We start from the raw sequence: 20814 nt of genomic DNA on the forward strand, positions 1-20814 counted from the left end.
ACATTAATGTCCGTGTTGCGTTACCTTTCCTGAGAAATTCCATACACCACATGTACGGGTATGTACATAGTGGTAAGTAGGTACCTACTAGCTGAGTGTAGGGTATTGAATAACGTACGCACCATTACCTAAGGGACTTGTAACTCGATGCGACCGGTAAACGTCATCACCCCCTTGTTTCGCCTCTCTCTCTCTCTCTCTCTCTCTGTCTCTCTTGTTTTCTTGTGTCCTTTAGCCACGAGCACGTACACGCCCTACAAACACGCGGCATAGAACTCCAAGCATGATCCCACGCGTAAGCATACGTTTCATTGATCTCACATGCAGTATCTACGTGTGCCATGTATTTGCTACGGTTGATCGTCTTATTGCTGATCGGTGTGTCCTGTACTATCCACGAATCTTTCTTCTCTTCTCTCTTTCTCTCCTTCGTAACGTCGAAGACTCGCGCACTTATTCTTCGGATAAACTCGCTGCCGATGCTGTCGGTATAAATCACGATCTTCTCTGCTGACACACGGCATTATCGTTAATATATCCTTTAAAAGAGCCTTAAATCTTGAAGGGGAGAATGCACGCGGAAAGATGCTGACGCCGCGTAGACGTGAAATATTTCGTAGTTTGAAAACCGCGACGAAATCCGTTCTCTTGCGTATATACTATACTTGTTATAGCTATCGCTACTGTCACAGCCACCCTCTCGATTCTAGAATTCAACGTAGCATCGACGTGCTATCCCCTTTGTGTGTTCCCTTTAAAACCACAAATATATTACGAGTATATATCCAAGTGCCCGGGATATAACGCGTTCGATACGTGACACGATTCGATGTCGTCCTGGATTTTTCCAAGCTATTGTGAATATCCGTGAACAATCCCGGCTAGAAAAGAAATTACTCTGGTGCTTTGGGAGTACGGTAACAAATCTTACAATATCGATCTCCGAAACATTCCTTCGATAAAACGTATACACGTTTTATCGATCGTGCGATAATCTAGCTCGATAAGAGAATGAAAGCAATGATTGACCAAACGGTTTAGAAAATTTTCGAGCGTTGAATGAACGAGCGATATCGTAGGCAGCTTTGTTTAGACGGCTTCGTTTAAAGCAATAGAAAAAAAAAAGAAGAAAAAAAAGAGACGAGGTAATTAAGAACGTGATGTCATGCGGCATTACTACGGCTGTAAAGACATAGACACAGATTCTTTCGACTCCCTTCCCATCGCTTTTCTCTGATACTAGTAAAGACTCGTACCTTTTGTCGTAGTTGTAAGATTTCCCTATATCCATAATTTCTATTGCATAAGAGTTTGACTATTCTTCTTTCATTCGATCCGAAGGCCATCGAGTCATAGGATCTCATGCTTCCATGCCTGTAAATCCTGGAATCTAGGTCACAGCACATTTTCCACAGAGTTGTAGACCAAAACCTGTTGGGACCGGTCTGTTCAGACCGAGCTGTTGACCGTCAGAAAGAAGCAGGTTTAACGTTTTGTCTTCGTAGAAACAATTCTCTATGTATCTAACTCTACGTATTACGTGCAGGTATACGAAACGGTGGACTCTTTTCTTTTTTTTTTGTACAAATTTTGAATATTTTTAGAAATTATGTAGATACGCGCGACAACGATGTCGGTGCTACGTTATATCACATCATATTTACGTGTACATATAAATAAATGTATATCGTTTTACATGGTCGTATACATAATGGACTTCAACCAATTCCGACATGCTCGCACAAAGTACTCGTTCGGAGCCGTCTGTACCACCCACTTAAAGCGTCGTGGCTCCCGTTGCAACGCACCAGTTCCACGAGAGAGTGCCAGAGTACGTAGTTCCCTTTTAATAGCACTCACGGAGGTGAGGAAAGGAGAAATAGCATAGACTATAATATTGAAGGAGAATTGGCAGAGGATGCGAAGAGTCCAGCTTCAAAACAGATATGCGTACCTTTCTTATACTCGCCTAAATATAACGCATCTTTATTTCCACAAGATTTTACCTCTCTCATTCCTATGGAAATTAATTATCAGTCGATCGTAAGCGGATTTCCAGAAGAAAATTTTCACGACTTTTCTTCGTCTTAGCATTTTACGACGTCGGCTTACTGTGGAACTCGCGTACTTTCAAAGTCTCAAAAGACATGCAAAAGTTTTCTTCTTTTCTACGTCAAGCCTCGTCCTCAAACTTTCTTTCGAACTCGCTAAACGACATCGAGAATTTTTGCATTAATCAGAGAAGATTTTTTCCGATCTTTTTTTTTTTTCCTTTTTTCTTCTTTTCTTCAACTTAAAAGACAGAAAAAAAAGACACAAATTTTGGAGATCCATAGAAAAGTACGCGTTGGTGTGACTAATGCCGGTAGGGTCCGTCTCGTCAGTGGAAAATACAGATGCCACAATCGAGATAACAGAAAACGGCGAAGGCGTCGTTTATTACCAGTCGAGAACGTACGTCAACCACGCGAACGGGCGACTTCTATTCTAAGCGTTAGCTCGACTATGCCGTCTGACTGTAGTTCATTTTGTTCAAAGCTCGACTAAGAAGTAGTAAGTAGTAGTTTGCCATTGTTTCATTTGGAAACAATGGTGACGTTGGTAAAAGGAGCGTTTAACGCGCGGTATAATGATCGCACGTTTTTATCGTCAAGAATCGTGAAGTTGCTGCGATAATCTCGTAAGAGCTCATATAATTATTAATAAAGCAAGAGAAGCAGGATATTCTATTAGAGGCAGAGAAAGAGAGAGAGAGAGAGAGAGAGAGAGAGAGAGAGAGAGAGAGAGAGAGAGAAAGAGAGAGAGAGTCACGCGAACGGAAGAGGGAGGAGCCTTTCGTACGTACTCGTACTCGTTTGTTCGCGAAGAAGAAAAATAACTGTAATACGTCGAGGAAAGGAAATTTAGTTTGATGAAAAGCGAACTGGTGCAGACAGGTACTCGAGAATAAGTGAAATCGCGAGAATCAGAGATAGAGAGACTTTGGTATCTAGGTAGCTCCCTTACACGCGTGTGGGCTTAGGAAAGCATCCGCGTCGATTGCTGACGATTCGTGGTATTCACGGCGATTATCGTCTTCCTGCTATTACGGTACAAAGACCCTGTCCCGAGCGATATCCGGAGGCTGACGGAGGGGCTGCTACGAGATAGAGAGAGAGAGAGAGAGAGAGACAGAGAGAGAGAGAGAGAAAGAGAAAGAGAGAGAGATAGAGACAGAGAGAGAGAGAGAGAGAGAAAGAGAGAATGAAATAGACAGCAGCGACGAGCTCGCGAAAGGAAGAAGAAAATCGCGATGATCGGCCGAGAGATGGTGATACGAGTGGCCTTCGATCTCAAACATAAGAGTACAAAGAAAAGAAGAAGAAAGAAGAGGAAGGATCAAGCGAGTACCGTGATTCCTCTCAAGTGGCAGCTCGTGTGGTCTCTCTTTCTTTCTCTTTCTCTCTCCCACCAAAGAAACTAAAGAATCTCTTTGATACACTACGACGCGATGATTATTGCTTTGCGGACCAACTCGATATTACCATCAAGAAGAAACACGATACCTCGTACGAATGTTTACGCAAGTACCGTAGCCCTGCCGTGATTCGATGGCACTTGACCCGAATAGCGAACAAAGTCTTCGACTTAGAGAAAAAGTCTGCGCATCGCAGGACAACAAGTGCAATTTCTTCGAGCAATCGTTTCTACCCAGCAAGCTTCGCCAGAAACATCTTCTTAGACTCTTACCTGCCATGTAAAAGGACTCTCTGTTTCACCGATTCCCTATTTATTTAACTCTCTTCGTTTCCTTTAGCAAGTGTATCGAATGCTTTTGCTACCTTGGTTTTCTTTCGCCAACTACCAAATACTCAAACTTGCACGGTAATACCAGTGTATCCCATAGAAAGATATAGGTACTTTCTATGTCTTACGTCCCTTTCTTCGTTTTTCTTTCCGTAGTCGTTCGTGTCTTCTTCGTTTATTTTCTGTCTCTAAAAGCAACGAAAGAATACACATAAGGACTCTCTTCCTTTTCATATACCAAGCTTTCCAAGAGTAGATACTATCATCGAGTTGTCATAAGTTGATACGTCGTCCTCCCTTTATTCTCTTTCGTTCTCCTTCTAGTCTTACTCTCATGCTTACGCTGGCATAAGCAGAAGCAACTCTAGTAACGTTTCGCGTTCTTGCCCGAGGCTGTTACTTGAAGGTTTGCGGATAAAACGAGCCTGGAGCAGCCTTCAAGACTCTCCAAAGAACCTTTCTTTCTCTTTCATTTTCGTCGATTCCTTTTCTTTTTTTTTTCCATATCATACAAATTCTTCTTTCTATTTTTTTCTTCCAAACGAAGCTTCAGAAAGAAAAAATAGTTACGCGAGTCTTTGAAACGCGACCGTCCCGTTTTATTCTCTTTGCGTTACATACGTCAACGATGGCTTTATTTTTTCTAAAGGAAAAACTTGAAGAGACGGCCGGAAACGAAAGCGAAAAAAAAGTAAAAATTTTTACGTTCATAATATTTAAAATAATCTAAATTGTCTCGTTAATCAATTATATGCTCGAATCTCTTATCGGAAGAAATCGATCAAGAAAGAATAATCTTCTGAAGCGGAGAGACACGCGATCGACGATAGCAAGGATAGCAGCTATAGATAGAGAGAGAGAGAAAGAGAGAGAGAGAGAGAGAGAGAGAGAGAGAGAGAGAAAGAGAGAGAAAGCGAAAAAGAGAAAGAAAACTTCGCTGCTTTATCGTTGGCCTCTTGTAAAAATCAAGTAAGAGCCTATCGTTACATCTTCGGTCATTACTTAAGCTTAAGACGAACCGGTTTACGAGGTATATCATCTTGCAGAGTTTCATCTCCTGTCCATCTAGGAGGCAAGTCTGAAGAGAGAAATAAAGAGAAAGAGAGGGTATACGCTCCTTGTCTAGCCAATAACGCGACGGTGACAAGACCCCTCGTTGCTTCTTCATCCGACCGGTCGTACGGAGAGGGAAGTATCCACTTGTCTTGTCACCCCAGTATTAGCCGACATCGTTTCACTATATCGTTCGCACGAAAATAAACAATCGTTCGTTCGTTCGTTCGTTCGTTCATTCGTTCGTTCGTTCTCCCGCGAGAAAATAAATCTACTCTTTTTCTCTTCTTTCTTCGATCGCCTTTTATCTCAACTTTCTTCGAAATATCCGTGAGACGAATGTGTTGAAAAAATGTTCTGGAAAAAAAATGAATAGAAAAGTGCAAAATATCGGCTTTAAACACCTTTTCTAGTCACGAGAAATGAAGGCAATATAGGGAGGCGTTCTAGATTAAGTGGCTCGCGTCATGTAATAACATAGTTATTCCTTGCAACAGCTGTTGCAACTCGAACGTCATCGCTGCCTTTTTTCTTTTTCTCCTTCTTCCTTCTTCCCTTTTGACCAACACGGACCTTCTTCAGACATCTCTTGTTACTTCTCGAGCATATTAAGTTGTCAATCCGTTCATTCTCCCCGTCTTGAGATCCATAATCCCCTTGGTGGAACGACGCACGAGATATTCACTCGCGTTTTATGGCTCGTTGACTTTCAAGAGAGGGATAAAATTAAGAGGTTATTGATACGCGTAGGAGAGAAGACCGTCGTAAAATTACTTTGCGCCATTTTAAAACAAAGTTAAAACCCGTAAGCATATCTATTTAAGGCGTTAAGCAAAATAACGATTTTGCGAGGAATACAGTTCGTTAAAAATTCCTGCTTCGCGTGTTAAAGCATTGAAACGCGAATTCTATTTTTAGCGCGAACCTTTAACGGACTTCTCTTCTTTCTAAATTCGCTTGACCCATTATTCGAGAGTCTTCACGTAGTTCTTGGTGTACGAGCGAGGAATCGAGCCCGAGCGACCAAGGCCACTGACCATTAACTTTCAGTCCTTTTCCTTATCCCACCCTACCATCTACCACCTGTACGCTGTTCCTTTCATGTTTTCCTCCCTCGGTCGTTTCCTTGCGCTTGCGAAGTAATAAGTAGTATAAACTTGAAAAGGAGGGCTCTTTTTGTAGACGGACAACAATGACTCGTTAATATTTTCGAAACTGTCATTACGATAGTACTTAAGATAACATCAAGATGGAGGCTAATGAAAGGCTTGAAGGTATCCATTATGCTCACGAAGAAAATAGAAAATTTCAATAGAGATTTATCATGCGGCAACCTAAAAAGAAAATTAATAACGATTACGCATACATCATGTTCAATTATCATTCTACCACATCCGCATCAATGAAAAGTATAACAGCGATCTTGTTAGCTGACGAAATTAATCACCGTCCACAAATTGACGACAACTCACGAATACCTGCTTTTGAAGACAACTGATGGTTCTTTCATGGTATTCAAAGGGGCATCGCTTGGTTCTTTCTTCCGGGAGCATAGCTGGAGATTCGCGTGGAAAACGTTTTGCGATTTCCATTAATGGAAAATTAATACGTCGCGTTGAACGCATATCTTTCGTCGGCATATCGTCATGAATACAAAGTCACGAGTTTGGTGCGAGTAGAGAAGGGGAAGCTGGCCCACGATGAGAGCAAACAAGAGAGAAAGAGAAGGGTGACAGTAGTACGGGAGCAAGAGACGACGACGAGTTTTGCCGAGTGCGTTGGGAGGTATACGGTAACGAACGAGTCTTTTCTGCCGAGCGGAATACAAACTGCGCATTGACTGCCCTCCTCCCTCGTACAAAACGTGCAGCCCTCTCTCTTTCGTAGGAGAGAGAGAGAGAGAGAGAGAGAGAGAGAGAGACTGCACGTGCAGACACATTCGCAGGGCTGGATTCCGATTCGCCCCCGAAATGAGAGGCTGTTTTAGAGCTGTGGAACGTGTCCGTCGACCCATGCCTATCCCTTCACCCTTCTCTTACTCTCCTATTCGTTCTTTCATTTTTGTATCCGTTTGTCTTTCTCTTCTTTTTGTTCGAGCATAAAATCGATAGACTATCAATGCTCGTTATCGTTCGAATCCCCGAAATAATTGTCTTGAGTTCGAAGCCCTTTTATCTTTGCTCACCAGGAACGGACGTAGCGAATTGTAAAGGTTTGAATTAGCGATTGGATCGATCGATCTATTCGTTAGAGTCACGATTTATTGGAAAATCGACGATTTTTCATTTTTTTTCACCTATCGTGATTTATCTCATCGACGAAACCGGGAAAAATGTTGCGACTGCTGATGCCGGAATTCGGTACTTCCGATGATAATTCTCTTTACACTGTCCCAACGCATTTATATTTCATTCCTTTTTATTTTATATATATTTTTTTTTGCTTTTTTATTATTTTTTTTTTTTTGCGACAACACGTTTTTACATACGACGCCAGCTTGCCTTCCGTACAAACATGCTGTGAGAGTTTATTTGATTTTCCACGTTTCAGATCGATTTTCTCGAAATAGAATCGACGTCGGGTTGTCTGTTATCGTTTCCGCAGTATGAGTCGTACGTCAAAATAGTTAATGGGAACAAAGATTAAGTATGCACATCCGTTATCCCGGAGATGTGTTTGGCGCTCGAATTGGAATCATTATTTTCCGCGTTGAAATTAAATCAATTGGGTTCGTCTAAATCGATCACACTTTCTTTAGCGTGAACTTCCTTATATGAAATCTCATCGAGCAGCTCTCGAAATAGTTGCGGACGAATAAGCGCGAGAGAGAGAACACCTTAATGCGGAATTTAGCTGCGATCGATCGACCTATTCGCGGAGGAGTCGGGGCACCGAAAACGAAGAGTTTTTATAAACTGACAAGTAAACGTATAACGAGTTAAAAGTTAAAGGGTTGAAAACATTACCGAACTGTTCGAGTATGTTGTTAATCATGTATGCATTTCGCTACGATCCGATACAACGAAGTAATGATTCGCAGGTGTGATTCAGAACAAAAGATTCGGAAGAAGAAATTTTTCAATGAAGTAGAACGATAACAAAGTCGTTAATAACAAAGTTGTACGAATAAACTACGACTTCGTTAACGCGTCTTCTTTTTATCGTTGAAAAAGAAAGCTGAAGTTAGCGTTTGATTACTGACAAAAGTGGCAAGTAGGAATGAAGCGGAATAACTCGTACGAACTGGTTGGAAATGATTTCCGCAAATTACACCTCGAGCGGAAGGAACAAAAAGGAGTTGTATCGCGGTTAGTTTCTTCGGAGATTCGCCTACGCGGTCCATAGAGCACGGATCCTAGCTCGGAGTGGCTCGGAAACGAGGTGGAGACTGTCGGTGTCCCGACTGCGCCTGTTTCCTGGCGGAAACGCGACATAATGCGGACTCATACCGCACCCCAACGATGACCAACGTGCCGTGAAGAGAGCATCGGCCGTGATGACTTTTTAACCACAACGATAGAAACTTCACCCCTCGATACACCATTGCGTCACCGTGGCTCTCAACGATCATTTTTTATTGCTTCGGCAATTAGATTTTAATAAACACTCTCGAGTTATGGATTCGAACGAGTGTCTCATAAGATCTTCCCATTTCATTGGTCTTTATGGAGATGGGTACTACATATGAGACGATCGCCCAACGATCCAACTCAATTCAAGGAATATTGAACATCGAAATGCACCATCGAATGGGTTATATTTCTATTTCTTGATCTTTATGAAATTCCGTTTGCCTGAGACGCGAGGATTTTCCCCGAAGATCGTCAAAATCGATAGAATAAGTGAAAATTATGAAAAATATCTGAGGTTGTAGATTCGAATCGAACCGATTCGAAAAGCTCACGCTTACCGATCACTTTTCCAAAGAACATTACGCTTATCTCAGCGGCGAGCTGAATGAAATTTATGAAACATTTCACCGCTCTTAAAATCCACGATATGCGTGCTAAAAGACAGTAAATTCCGGTGATTCGTCCGTGTAAGTTCTTAAGTGGACGCGGTCACGCTGAGAGATAAGGAAGGAAGCTCTTTTGAACGAGTGGAAAAAACGAAATGAAAAATATCGTATCTCTGTCCTCACTTGTTTCTTTTCGATCGACAAATATCACTATGACCGAAGAAAGGCAAGGAGATAGGTTCTACGAAACGATTCGAGGGAATTTGGGACGACAGCGGATTGGAATGCGGCGCGTGCGTCTTCGAAAGAGCCCAACTACAAAATGTTTTCCGTTCCCAAGTGTCAAAGACGCGCTTTCTCTTTTTCCAACTTCGAATCTTGTAACTTACAGCAACGTATTTATGCGCCGACGATAACGAACTAGTAGATACATTCTTTTTGTTGGATAATCGATGTCGAGATCATTATGCTACAATATGTCTCTCTTCTCATCGACAAAACGGTGGAACATCGTTACGTGTTAGTGCCTCTGTAAATAACTTCCCATTCAATGTACATCTGTCTCTCTCTCTCTCTCTCTCTTTATGGGAAATTGATTGTGCGAATGAAATTAGTAGAAAACGAGAACCTATACGTAAAACGGTGTTGATATTCCGCTTTGAGTTTTATTCCAGATTCTTTCTTGTGGTTCCTTTTTTTTTTCATATATCCAGCTGTAACATCATATCAGTTCTGATGGATGAGAACAAATACGGATTACTTTTCCAATAATGCCTGGAGTATTCTTTCCCACAAGTTTCTCTTTTCGATCCGATCGAATATCATATTGGATATAGCCTTAATTCGATTACAGAGAATAATCTTGCGTAGTATGACGTTCGATCTTTAAAAAAAGATATCGAAAGTAAGATGGCTTAGTGAACAGACCGAAATGAGGAATGGATAACTTCGGTTTCCACTTGGTCGACTGGAAAACTATGTCCGACGTTCATCGTTGGCACGTGCCCGAAGCCATTAATGGATGTTGAAGTTTTCTTTTTTTTACTGGTATATGAAATAGGGATACGAGTCGATAAGTTTTGATTGCACAGCTGTCCGAACTGTTTTCTAACCGAGGTACGATGTTTCAGGTTTGACTGACGTTAAATTGCATATTCATCGATCTTTCTAAAACCATTTATGATAATGAAGATTCAGTTTCTTCTCGTGCCATTATCGAGACTCGTTGAAAAACAAGGATATGTTAAGAGACTAAGAAAATTAAATTTCCAATCGATTTCCCGTGATCGTCCAGCTTCCTATCAGCCCCCCTATGGTTTTCTCTCTAGGGTGGACATCACGAGGATGTCAGGACGGTCGATTCAGCATCGCATCGCGTCGAACGTACAACATACGCAGATACGTTCATACGGTGTAGGTACGTTCCAGGATGTAGTCCATAATCGCTTCCTCCGTCGGCGATTGGGCGGTAGCAAAGAGGGGTCGCCGACGTGCAGAGAGAGAGAGAGAGAGAGAGAGAGAGAGAGAGAGAGAGAGAGAGAGAGAGCACGCGAGCATATATCCGTCGAGCTAGTATTTCGATTCGATCGATCGATCTCAGTCGATTATGAAGTCCTTCGTAAACGTGTTTGTGCGTACGCTTAGGAACACCCCTAGCGATGTGTGTTAGCGTCGAGTTCTCCTATTAAAATTCCCCTTTCGTAGGTAGGCGGAAGAGAGGTTCGTTCGAATCGACAAGCGGCGATCTACTAATTGATAGTCGCGAAGGATGCCGGTCAGGAATTAAGCTGTCACGCTGGACGGACCGCTCAATTTGTCGGAGTTTCGATGGCCGACAGTGAACGTAAAACTTGGCGACACTCGACACGAGCCTATCGAACATCCCGTTTTCTTTCTCTCTCTCTCTCTTCCGCGACAACCGGTCGAGTACGTAGCCCTTTCGAGTTTTGGAGATCGCGACGCAGAAGTTTCGAAGTCCTGTTCGTGCTCACAAGCGTGTAATCCGAGTGGATAATGGGCAGCGTGGAAAAAACGGACAAGGAGGAAAAAAGGAGCCTGGAGAGCGGTGGCTGTGGCAATGCTTGTGTCTGATGGTGGTGCAAGAGAGAGAAAGAGAGAGGACGAACGTGCGGAGGCGGCATGAAGGTGGTGGGGTCTGAGAACGTGTATGGTGGGGGGCAGTGGGGGCGAATCAGTGCGAATGGAAGTGGACGTTAGGTCGAGCGATCGTCCTCCACGCGCGTCCGCCGCCGGTCGGCGGTGGATGAGTCGGTGGCTAGAGACCACGAAGACGGCCGAGCGCAGGCGAGCGCGCGCGAACCGACGAACCCTCGGCCCTCAACGGAGCGTCGCCCCACCACATCCAGTCGTACTGCGAATGCCACACCGTGAGCTTCGTATTCGCGCCATTCCCGAGTTACTTTTTCCCCGAACGCGACTCTTCGGCTTTCTTCAACGAAGAAAAAGAAAAAGAGAAAGAGAAAGATCGAGAGAGAGAGAGAGAGAGAGAGAAAGAGAGAGAGAGAGAGAGAGGTTTCTTTTTATTTCGGAAACAAGAAAACGCAAGTTCCTTGGACGCGCGCGTTTCGCACGCTAGAAAGTTTGTATTTCGCGGGAGAGTTGCTACAGCCCGATAGTCCGAATCGTTGCAAGGAAAGGAGAGACTTGTTGTTGGAAACGTGTAACGCGATAGTTAGTCCGAGTAGGTGCTCGATCGCACGTTCGATTAGACGCGAGTGGGATCGATCGATCGAAGAAAAAGATATATATATATATATATATATATACATACGCATATATATATACATATATCTTGTACATATACGCGTATAGAAAGAAAAGATCTCGAGTAACGCTAGGAAAAGCATGCTGCGTGCTTCCAACCGGACAATGCCGGCGTGGAATCGCTCGTAGAGAGAAAGATCGATTGGTAGTCGATTATGAGGCGCGCCTGAAGTCTTCGAATCGGTGGAGAATCTTGAGGAGGTGGAGAAGATGGAGTCCTCGGGACTCGTCACCGAGTGGTCCTCTTTGCCGAACGCGTCCAGGGAAAAGAAGGAACGTAATCGTGCGAACGACGACGTGATCGCGTCGACGCCGATCGTCCCGACGATGACGATGAACTTCCGTAAGGAGTCCTGTATAAATTGGATGATGTGCGCCCTCTGTCTCGCGAGTCTCGCCGTGTCAGGGATCCTGACGTATCGCGAGATGCGCTTGGAGTCGAGGATCGGGAGTCTGGAGGCCCGATGCAGGATCCAGGAGACGCCGGACGTCCTCGTGCAGAGGCTCAGGAGGGAGCTGCGCGAAGAGTTTGAGCAACACAGGCTCGCACCCGCGAGTGCTACCTCGGCGGCACTCTTCAGGATCAAACGCGACGTCGCCGAGTGCAATTGTCCACCAGGTGCGTTTCCTCTTCCTCTTTAGTATAGCGGATGATGCCAGCTGAACCAATTCGTTCCTCTTTCCTTTCTCAGAATCGAACGAGGATACTAATCGTCTAAGTACTAATCCTCAAAGAGGACAATATTCCGCGACTGTTGCAAATAATAACGCGTCCTTTGTCGAGCGAAAAATCTTAACGATTTCATACATCGCAAGTTTCTATCCGAGAGAAAAAAGTACCTTATCTCGGCAGCAATACCTCTGCGAGAAGATAAAAGTCTCGGTCTTGTAGCGTCTTCCATTTTTACGAACAAAGAGCTCTGGAAACAGCGTGAATTTCGATCCGAAAAGATTACTTCCTTTGTCGTTTCGCGATGTAAGAAGGAATCGATCGTACATATCGGCGATTCTTCAGATTGAAAAGGGCAAACGTGTAGGCGAATCTCTCCTTTGTGTTATGTAAAAGGAACTCGTGATTGCTTCGCGAAAGTCCTAAGAAAGGAATGCGAATAATTCTAGAGAATATTTCCGGATAGCTTTCACGTGGAAAATTTCAAACTGGAAACGATATCGCGTTCCGTGTTATTCGGAGTAAAATAAGAGCGAGAACGTTTCATAAAAGTCGTATTAAAATTGTCCTCCCGGCGAAGAGCACGGCGAGGATCGCATCGTGAACTTTCGAATTCGTTGGCGTTTTCTTTGCCGACGGAATAATCGACGATTCTCCGCAATTTCCGGCGTTAATAGTCGCTCCGTTTTATCGGCTCCTCCGGATCCTTGCTTTCTGTCCGGCGACTGGGACTAATCGATGACTTCTCTTTCTCTCTTTCTCTTTCTCTCTCTTTACCCTCCGGCTTATCGCGGGAAAATTTGTACGGCGAGGAAAAATAATGTGCCTTTGATAAAAAGACAACGGTTTCTTTTTGTAACCCGTCGAGCTTGAAACAAAGGAGAGACGCGTGTTTACTTAGGACGGATCCTTCGAGTAGAGTAGAAGAAAGAGAGAAATCGTCGTGAAACTCGAACTCCGCTGACGGAATTTACGAGCCATAGATGTATCTTCGAGCGTGCGTTATTTTTCCTGAGGAAACCGCTGAGAGATTTAATTTCTTTCTTTTATTTCCACTTTCGATAAAATCTTATCCGAGTGCACCGTAAAAGTTGCGCGTTGTTCGAGACGAAGGAAAACTTTTGCGGAAAAGCCGGACGACTCGAATTTCTAGATCTGAAATGAAATCGAAATCAAACGATTTACAAATATAGTTTTCATACAACTTTCTATTTTCGTCTAACTAATAACCAGAGTTCTATGCGCAGCTTTCACATTATGCAACGAAAAGTTCGTTTCGATATTCGCGAGTTTTGCCGAACTTTTGTCAGGGAGAAAACACCGTAGGTGAGACGTGCTGAAAAATGGGAGTAAAAAAGAAAAGGGTTAATAGAAGCGGCCGAGCATTTACTTCGACGTAATCCAAGGTGTGCGAGGAACGATGTGCTAAAGAAAAAAAGGGAAGAAAGTTCGCAGAGCTCGTTCGCGTTGCTCGGTTCGACGGCTTCCGTGTTCTTTCTTCTCGCCCGCACCAACCCCTATCTCAGTGAGTTTTTTTGTTGCCCGCTCCTCTTATCGCCGTACTACCTCTCACCCTCCTTCTCTTTTCTCTCCTTTTCTCTCATCTCCCCGTAGGACAACAAAGGAAAAAAAGAGAGAAAGAGAGAGAGAGAGAGAACCGAGCACGGCTCCTGACTCGCGGCATCCCGAAATTGAGACGTGCTGGCTGACGCACGAGCATCATAAATCTTTTCCTCCCTCGTAGGAAGCTCGTATCTATTCTCTCTCTCTCTCTCTCTCTCTCTCTCCTTCGCGTCGACCTCCCTCTTCCTGTTATGTAGCTCTTCCGCTTCTCTCGCACTGTCCTCTGGAGCGAACGTTAACGACGAGTCAGCCGAGTATCCTATCTATATACCCTCTATACCGTCGATAACCGTGCGTTGTATGTCCACTCGCATTCTATTCTTTCGAGGTAACCACCACAACAATGACTCGGTTCCTCTATCGAGGGAGGAGTGTATTTAGGGAAGGCTAAATCTGATTAAAGGACGTGTTAAGAAGATAAATTGGCTCCAATTTCTTCTTCTTTTTTCTTTCTCACCAAAAGTATCGAGTCGGGGGTCTATCGATTGACCGCTTAAAGAGACAATGCGGTTTTCCTTCTCGGAACTCGCGGTGAAAGTAATTCGGTGCTGCTGAAGCGAAAAGAGATTCGTAAATAATTGGGAGTGCAATTGTGATATTTTTTAAATAAAACAACGACGCTCCATTCTTATCAATTCGGTATCCGCTCAAATAATTAATGATATCAAAAAACGTATATTTATTATTCAGTCATCCGTAGCTAACACGTTCCTTTCGGACTAAGAGACCTGTCAGATGCAGTGCGACGCGTTTCACGAAACGTTTTGTCGTCGATATAAGACAGCTCGTACAATTTATCGAATCCTATACAGCGTATATACACCATATATATATACCATATATATATATATATATATATGGTAGTCGTCGATGAGAATAAAGCGAGTTCTCTGACGAAATATCTTGTCCGTCGAAGTGCACGCGCGTGAATAGCATCGCAATGGCATGCCTAAAGGAAGAAAGAAGGCGCGAGAGAAAGAGAAAGAGGGTGGTCGACTTTGGTTCACACGGACAAAGCTTACCCTGGCTATATTGAGGATTTCGATCTCAAAGAATACCTTGTTCATCGTGCATTGGCCTTTTCTAGATCATCACACGTGACATTGCAGCATCCCTCAACTAAGGGTTCTATTTTTAGAAGCCCCTCGAATCTAGTTTACAGAAAAGAAATCTATGTTTATTGGGTCAATTACTATAAAAAAAAAAAAAAAAAACAAACAAAGACAATTAACATCATTTTTATTCAATCACTATTCGGTACAAGTACGATGGGACCCAACGTCAAAGAACCTTCGTAACAATTTCGGCAGGATAATAATAAAAGTAATAAAAAAGAAAGTTGGGATGCGAGATAGATTCAGGATCGATCGACGTCACGCATCGTCGATCTTTCCGCGTCAAAGGAAATTTATGAACGCTGTAAACTCTTTGCCGTGCAGACGTACGCCTGCTTCCTCCTACTACTTTCCTTGGAGTATCGGTTTGCCCTTCTTTCTCTCTCTCTCTCTCTGTCTCTCTCTCGCTCGTTCGTACCGAAACCAAATTACTGCCTATTGCAGGTCCCTATAACCGTGACAAAGAGAGAGAGAGAGAGAAGGATGGAAAGGGTGATGCATTGTCTTGCCATGCACATACCAACGTGTGTACGGGTTTCTAACTACGAATATATCCGTAGTTAGAAACGGGCCATGCTAAACTTTCCTCCTCACGAAACTCGCATCGCGACAGTTTCTCCTTAGAGAGGGTGTGAGAGAGAAAAGGAAGGAGTGCGCGCATTGAGAGACGTCACAAAGTGAAATTCGCATTTTCCGAGCGGAAAACTTCTTTACGAAGGGAAGGTGCGATTTACGATTGGTGCACGTGCGTCTGGATTTCGTCTAACGTGCAGCTGCAGCAAGTTTTTGCTCTCGACAAGCGGTGTAATTTTTTTTTTCTCACGGTCGTATGGTCACGACTTCTCTCGCAGGCTATTCCTCGAGGAATGGCCGTCTCTAACTTTTTTTCTTCCCTTCTCCTCTTTTTTTCTCTATTTCCTTTTCTCAGCATCCCCGCTTGACCGCCATAATCGTCCGATATTGCTACTGATCTCGAGCTTGAAAAGTATCTCTCGAGCTTGACGTCGCTTCAATTTCGTCGGTTTCCTAACGAGAAAGTAAAACTTTCGATTATCTTAACTCGAACAAGATGAATTTCTGAGGATCTTTCCCATTATTTTATCGAGTCTAACGCTATTGCCGCGAGTATGAAGAACCGACCGAGCCTCGGCGTCGAGAGAAAGTCATTTACGACAATTTCATTCGCGCGAATCAAAGGAATGTTCGAAAGGCCACCTTCCGAGATAGAGAGAAAGGGAAAGGGAAAAGGTCCAGAGGGAGAGATAAGGGAAAGGGCGAAAGGGACGAAGAGGAGTAGAGAAACACTTGGCTCGGAAGTCGTTGAATTTGCATGAATCGCAGTCGGTCGTTACGTTTCAATGCCCCTCTGCCTTCCGCTCGCTTAAATATCGTTTAATTAGTCGAAGCGAGTCACGGTGACTGTATTCGCGCTCGCGTACCACGAGTTTCTGTGGTTTGCTCGCGAATGTAAGTGCCTCTGTTCGTTCGTGTCATACGTGTTACGTTCCGAACTCTCTCAGATATACACTAACACGCGGACACGCGTATTTACATACAAGTACACCGATGATAAAACTCCAAAGCAAAGGAGGAGTAACGTTCCGATAAAGGGAATCGCTGACCCGTTTTCCCCCTTTCTTTTTCGATTTCCTTCCCCTTTCACTTTGCCTCTGTGCCTTTCCCAGTGGAACCGAGAGGGATTTGAGTTACGTCTACCGTTACGTTCGCCATTGCGATTAAAACGTGCGTATGAATTTTAATGATCGTATACGGGAATACTTGGGCGTTTCATTCTTTCAATTGGATAAACGAAGGCAGTAGCGTTTCGGATCAACGGATGTCGGAGAAAGATGTACAAAGAGACGGACAACGTAATAATCTCTGAAACGCATTAGTCGAGCCCGTCGGATCAACAAATTCGAGGTCAATGAAAACTAATCCGAATTCAGCAGGTTGGCATAAAATTACATGCCGGCGAACGTAGGGCCCTCGATAACGCGAGCCAACCGATTTATATTTCGAACGAGCAAAAGCCATGCAATTAAAGCATATAATGAAGCACGTTTACCGGCTTTCTGTCGACTCATTAATCTCACATTCGACGGAACTTTCAACGTCGCGGTAATATCGCGGCTGCTGCGAGCGTCAAGTGGTGGTCGTGGTGGGGCCAAGAGCTCGGATACAAAGAGGCGAAAGGTATTTTCAACGCTCGTTTTGCTACGAATAAAACGTTACTTCGCGCTAGTCTCGTCGTTCTCAGATACGCAAGTGTTCTTCGGTGTTGTGAAACTTATACATTTAAGTACGTACCTATACCTCCTCTATGTCTCGCGTCCATCGAAAGTTCTTTCTTTTCTCCTCGACGTACGAGAAGAGAGGGTACTCTAGAGTTCTATTATGGTTATTAAGTGTACGAACTCGAATATACAAGACTCTTGAGGAAAGAGAACGTTGGAAGTCGGAGAATTATCTTCGAACACGTCGTCGTCGTCGTCGTCGTCGTCGTTGTTCGTAAGACGATGTAAAGAGAATCCTAGGACGTTTTCGAGATACCCTTCTCCACTGTAGAAGCCCGAGGGCATAACTGTCGGCAGTACGAGATAGGACGGCAAGGAAGGAGAATGGAACGTACGATCTTGGTTCGGTCTTCTTCTGCGCTAGGTACGCGCGATCATCGAGGTCCACTGGAGCGTGCAGGAGTCACGATCGTTGCCGATGCGTCGATGCTCATCGCCGGTGAAGTCGATCGACCGATTCGATCTTTGCCTCGCACCAGAGATTCCTTTCATTCCACGACTTCCTCCCCTTATTCCTCTTTTTCTTCTTCCACCATTCGACTTCTATCGAAACGCGTTCTCCGTTTTTCTGGATCGGATCGTTACACAAGCCGGCCGTCCTCGTTATCGGCTCTTTCACGGTCGTTACGAGAGAAGAACCAAATTAGAATGCTGCTCTCGGTGATCCAAGAGAATTTTATGTGTCCGCCGATTTGCGTCACTCCCACGATTCGAACTCCTACGCGAACTTTATTCTGATTGCTCGCCGCATGTGCTACTCTCGGCAGTAACAATTTTCAAAGTTTTCTCCATTTGTACCAGGATCTTCTTGTTATCTTTCAGCGCGCTTTAACGCGCGCTAGTACGACCATTTAGGGATATTGCGGAAGAGAATATATTCCAGGAGTTAATATCGCTGATTATTCGCTTGTCCTCGTAAAAAAAAAAAGAAAAAGAAAAAGATCTCTTCGTACTTGGAGAAAGAGAGAGAGAGAGATAATGTTACTTTTCCATACTCTGGAAAATTGTTCTCTGACGTACGTGCAAAAGAGAAGTAGGTGCATGTGTCGCATCCACGAGATAATAACATTGAACGCGTCTTTCTACCTTTCTTTCATTTCTATCAACGAGAATTATTTTTATTCCTGACAATGTCTACCGCTCCGTAGTTTCCAAGAGAGAGGGAGAGAGAGAGAGACAGAGTGATACGAGTCGTTCTAGCTCACGATTAGCATGCTCGACCTTTTCTCCTCGTCTCTCTACCTCTCTCTTTCTGGTGTGACTTTGGTCATACATCAATGTACCGTCCGATGGAATATGTTTGGTATCTACATAGCAGATAGCCGTGCGGCCTCCTGCATGCCGTCGCCGACGTCGCTCGACGGACCGCAACGTTTACGCGATGCATGCTCAGAATTTAGCATACTACGCGTGTACACGTTCTATCTATGCTACACGCGAGAGACCTTTCAACGGCAACGAGCCGGCTACACGTACGACCCACGTAAATATACGCCTGTACGTAGAACGTCGTCTCTCGAGCAGCCCAATGCTCCGTGATATATATACGTATTAAGACTCACCGAGCTTTGACGTTTCATGAATTAAACGGGGCTCTCACGAAACGTATATATCCGCGATATAGACTCTATATACGGACACGACCTCGCGATTATTTCGAGATAACAGCACCGATTGAAAGCGATTACCAAGCTCTACTATTCGCCTCTCTCGATGCGATAATTAAGACGAGTTACTTACTTTCCACTTCAACGAGAGATCTCTTTCATGTTGGGTAAGATCGTATCGTGAAATATCACGGTAGTCGTACGACCACTCGATAAAATATGTCGATCTTTTCTCACGGACCGGAATTAGAACGAACGCAAAGTACGAAGGATCGAGTTTGATCGTTTTTGCGTTAGCGTTCGATCGCATCGTGTAGTTGCTTGCAACTGTTGGAGATGGAAACGGTATGTGGATGCAAAGGGTTACTCCTTTAGCATGCATACGCACTATACATATAAAGCCGTATATAGACAGTCATGCATATATATGTATATATACATATATATACACACACGTATACTCATACCTAAAGTTCTAACGATCCGAGTATATAGGCTTGTACGCGTTGTTAGAGGCTCCGAGAGGATGCACCTACAGGCAGGATCTCAGCAAAAGAGACAAAACGAGAGAGAGAAAGAGAGGCAGAAAGAGAGAGAATTCAAGTCCGTTGACGCGCTATCTCAAGTGGCGAAGATCCAAAGAACAAAGCCATAGTGCTGTCGCTTCTTCCGATTCAACCGCTCGAGAACGAATCGACGGCTGAGAGAAGTAAGAAGAGAGAAAGAGAAAAAGTCGATCCGCGGTTCCACCTTGCTGAGACCTTATCTGCATCTATCGTATTCTTTCCATCGCCTCGACGGCTCTATTGTGCGCTTTCTCTCTCCCTCTCTCTCCCTCTCTTTCTCTTTTACTAGTTGCTTTCGTACACTCCTCTTTACGGTACTCGCTTAGGCATAGAAATTTACTATCACGAGGCAACGTAAAATTTCGAAGAATATCCTTTCACGATATATAATGCCAGAGGTTCGATCATATTTCAACTCGTTTTACTGCCACTACTATCGATCTATTCAATTCTTCTCCTCATCAAGCTACGTTTACGAGAGCTGCGTTACGTTAAATACGTTCTCTTCTATTTGAATTATATGTACGAATTTGTATTTCATTTCTACAAGGACAATATAGGTAATCGTCAAAAGTCTTTGAAATTGTCTTCTACGTTATATAACTCTCGATACTCAGTAATTTTTGACATTACGAGTGAATAATCCACGACAAGTGTCGGATATCGTCCGAATTATTCCAACTTCGAGGTATTATCGTGGGAGCAAACTAATAACTAATTTGTACGATCCTCACTGACAAATGCGTTTCGTTTTAATGATGGTCATTACACGTGGGCCACGATAAACGGAGCAAAACGTACAATACGTTGTTACATTGGCGTTAAACGCGAAGTGCGTTGGGATCCGCGTTCGCGTTTTGATATCGCAGAAATAGAGTTTGAGAGCGTGTATACGTACATGTCTTTGTGTGTGTGTGTGTGTGTGTGTGTGTGTGTGTGTGTATCCGTATGTGTAATGACTGCCACGCGCGATGAATCATGTTCCGTGGACGCGTATCGGCTAAATGCAACTACCTGAGCATTGTTCGCCCACGCGGATCGTGCCTATCGACGCGTCGACGTGCGCCATAACGTGTTTAACTCACATAAAAAAGAAAAATCGTTTCTTCGATCGTCCCGTCGTTGAAAGGTTTCGATGATAGATATCGAGAAAGAGAAAGAGAGCAACTCGATCGCACGAACGTACGGGTATCAAGAGTTACGAACGATTAAAAATTACCCTACGGTCCATTACCGTGGCAAGATACGATTCGATTTCAATTCTCAAACGACGTCGAAGGATCCGTTCTTTATTCTCCGATGAACACTAACGTGAAAGTACGAGCAGCGAGAGTATCCGTCGTAACGCTATCAAC

The 20814-nt window shown here is 43.9% G+C and overlaps 1 protein-coding gene across 12 annotated transcripts in view; it reads left to right on the top strand.

Annotated features, from left to right (window-relative positions):
- Positions 1–10960: 10960 nt before the first annotated feature.
- Positions 10961–20814, top strand: part of LOC122633697 (collagen alpha chain CG42342) — an 88323-nt gene continuing 78469 nt past the window's right edge. For 3 of the 12 annotated variants that reach the window (XM_043821923.1, XM_043821921.1, XM_043821922.1), the window contains exon 1: positions 10965–12200. In XM_043821923.1, coding sequence (XP_043677858.1) covers positions 11792–12200 — 409 coding nt within the window. In that variant the 5' untranslated portion in view covers positions 10965–11791. Of the gene's footprint in view, positions 12201–20814 lie in introns of all 12 variants that reach the window. The other 9 variants (XM_043821927.1, XM_043821930.1, XM_043821925.1 and 6 more) reach the window with 7 other exon arrangements.

The sequence above is a fragment of the Vespula pensylvanica genome, chromosome 13 (genome assembly GCF_014466175.1).
Source record: "Vespula pensylvanica isolate Volc-1 chromosome 13, ASM1446617v1, whole genome shotgun sequence".
In the NCBI taxonomy this organism is placed as follows: Eukaryota; Metazoa; Arthropoda; class Insecta; order Hymenoptera; family Vespidae; genus Vespula; species Vespula pensylvanica.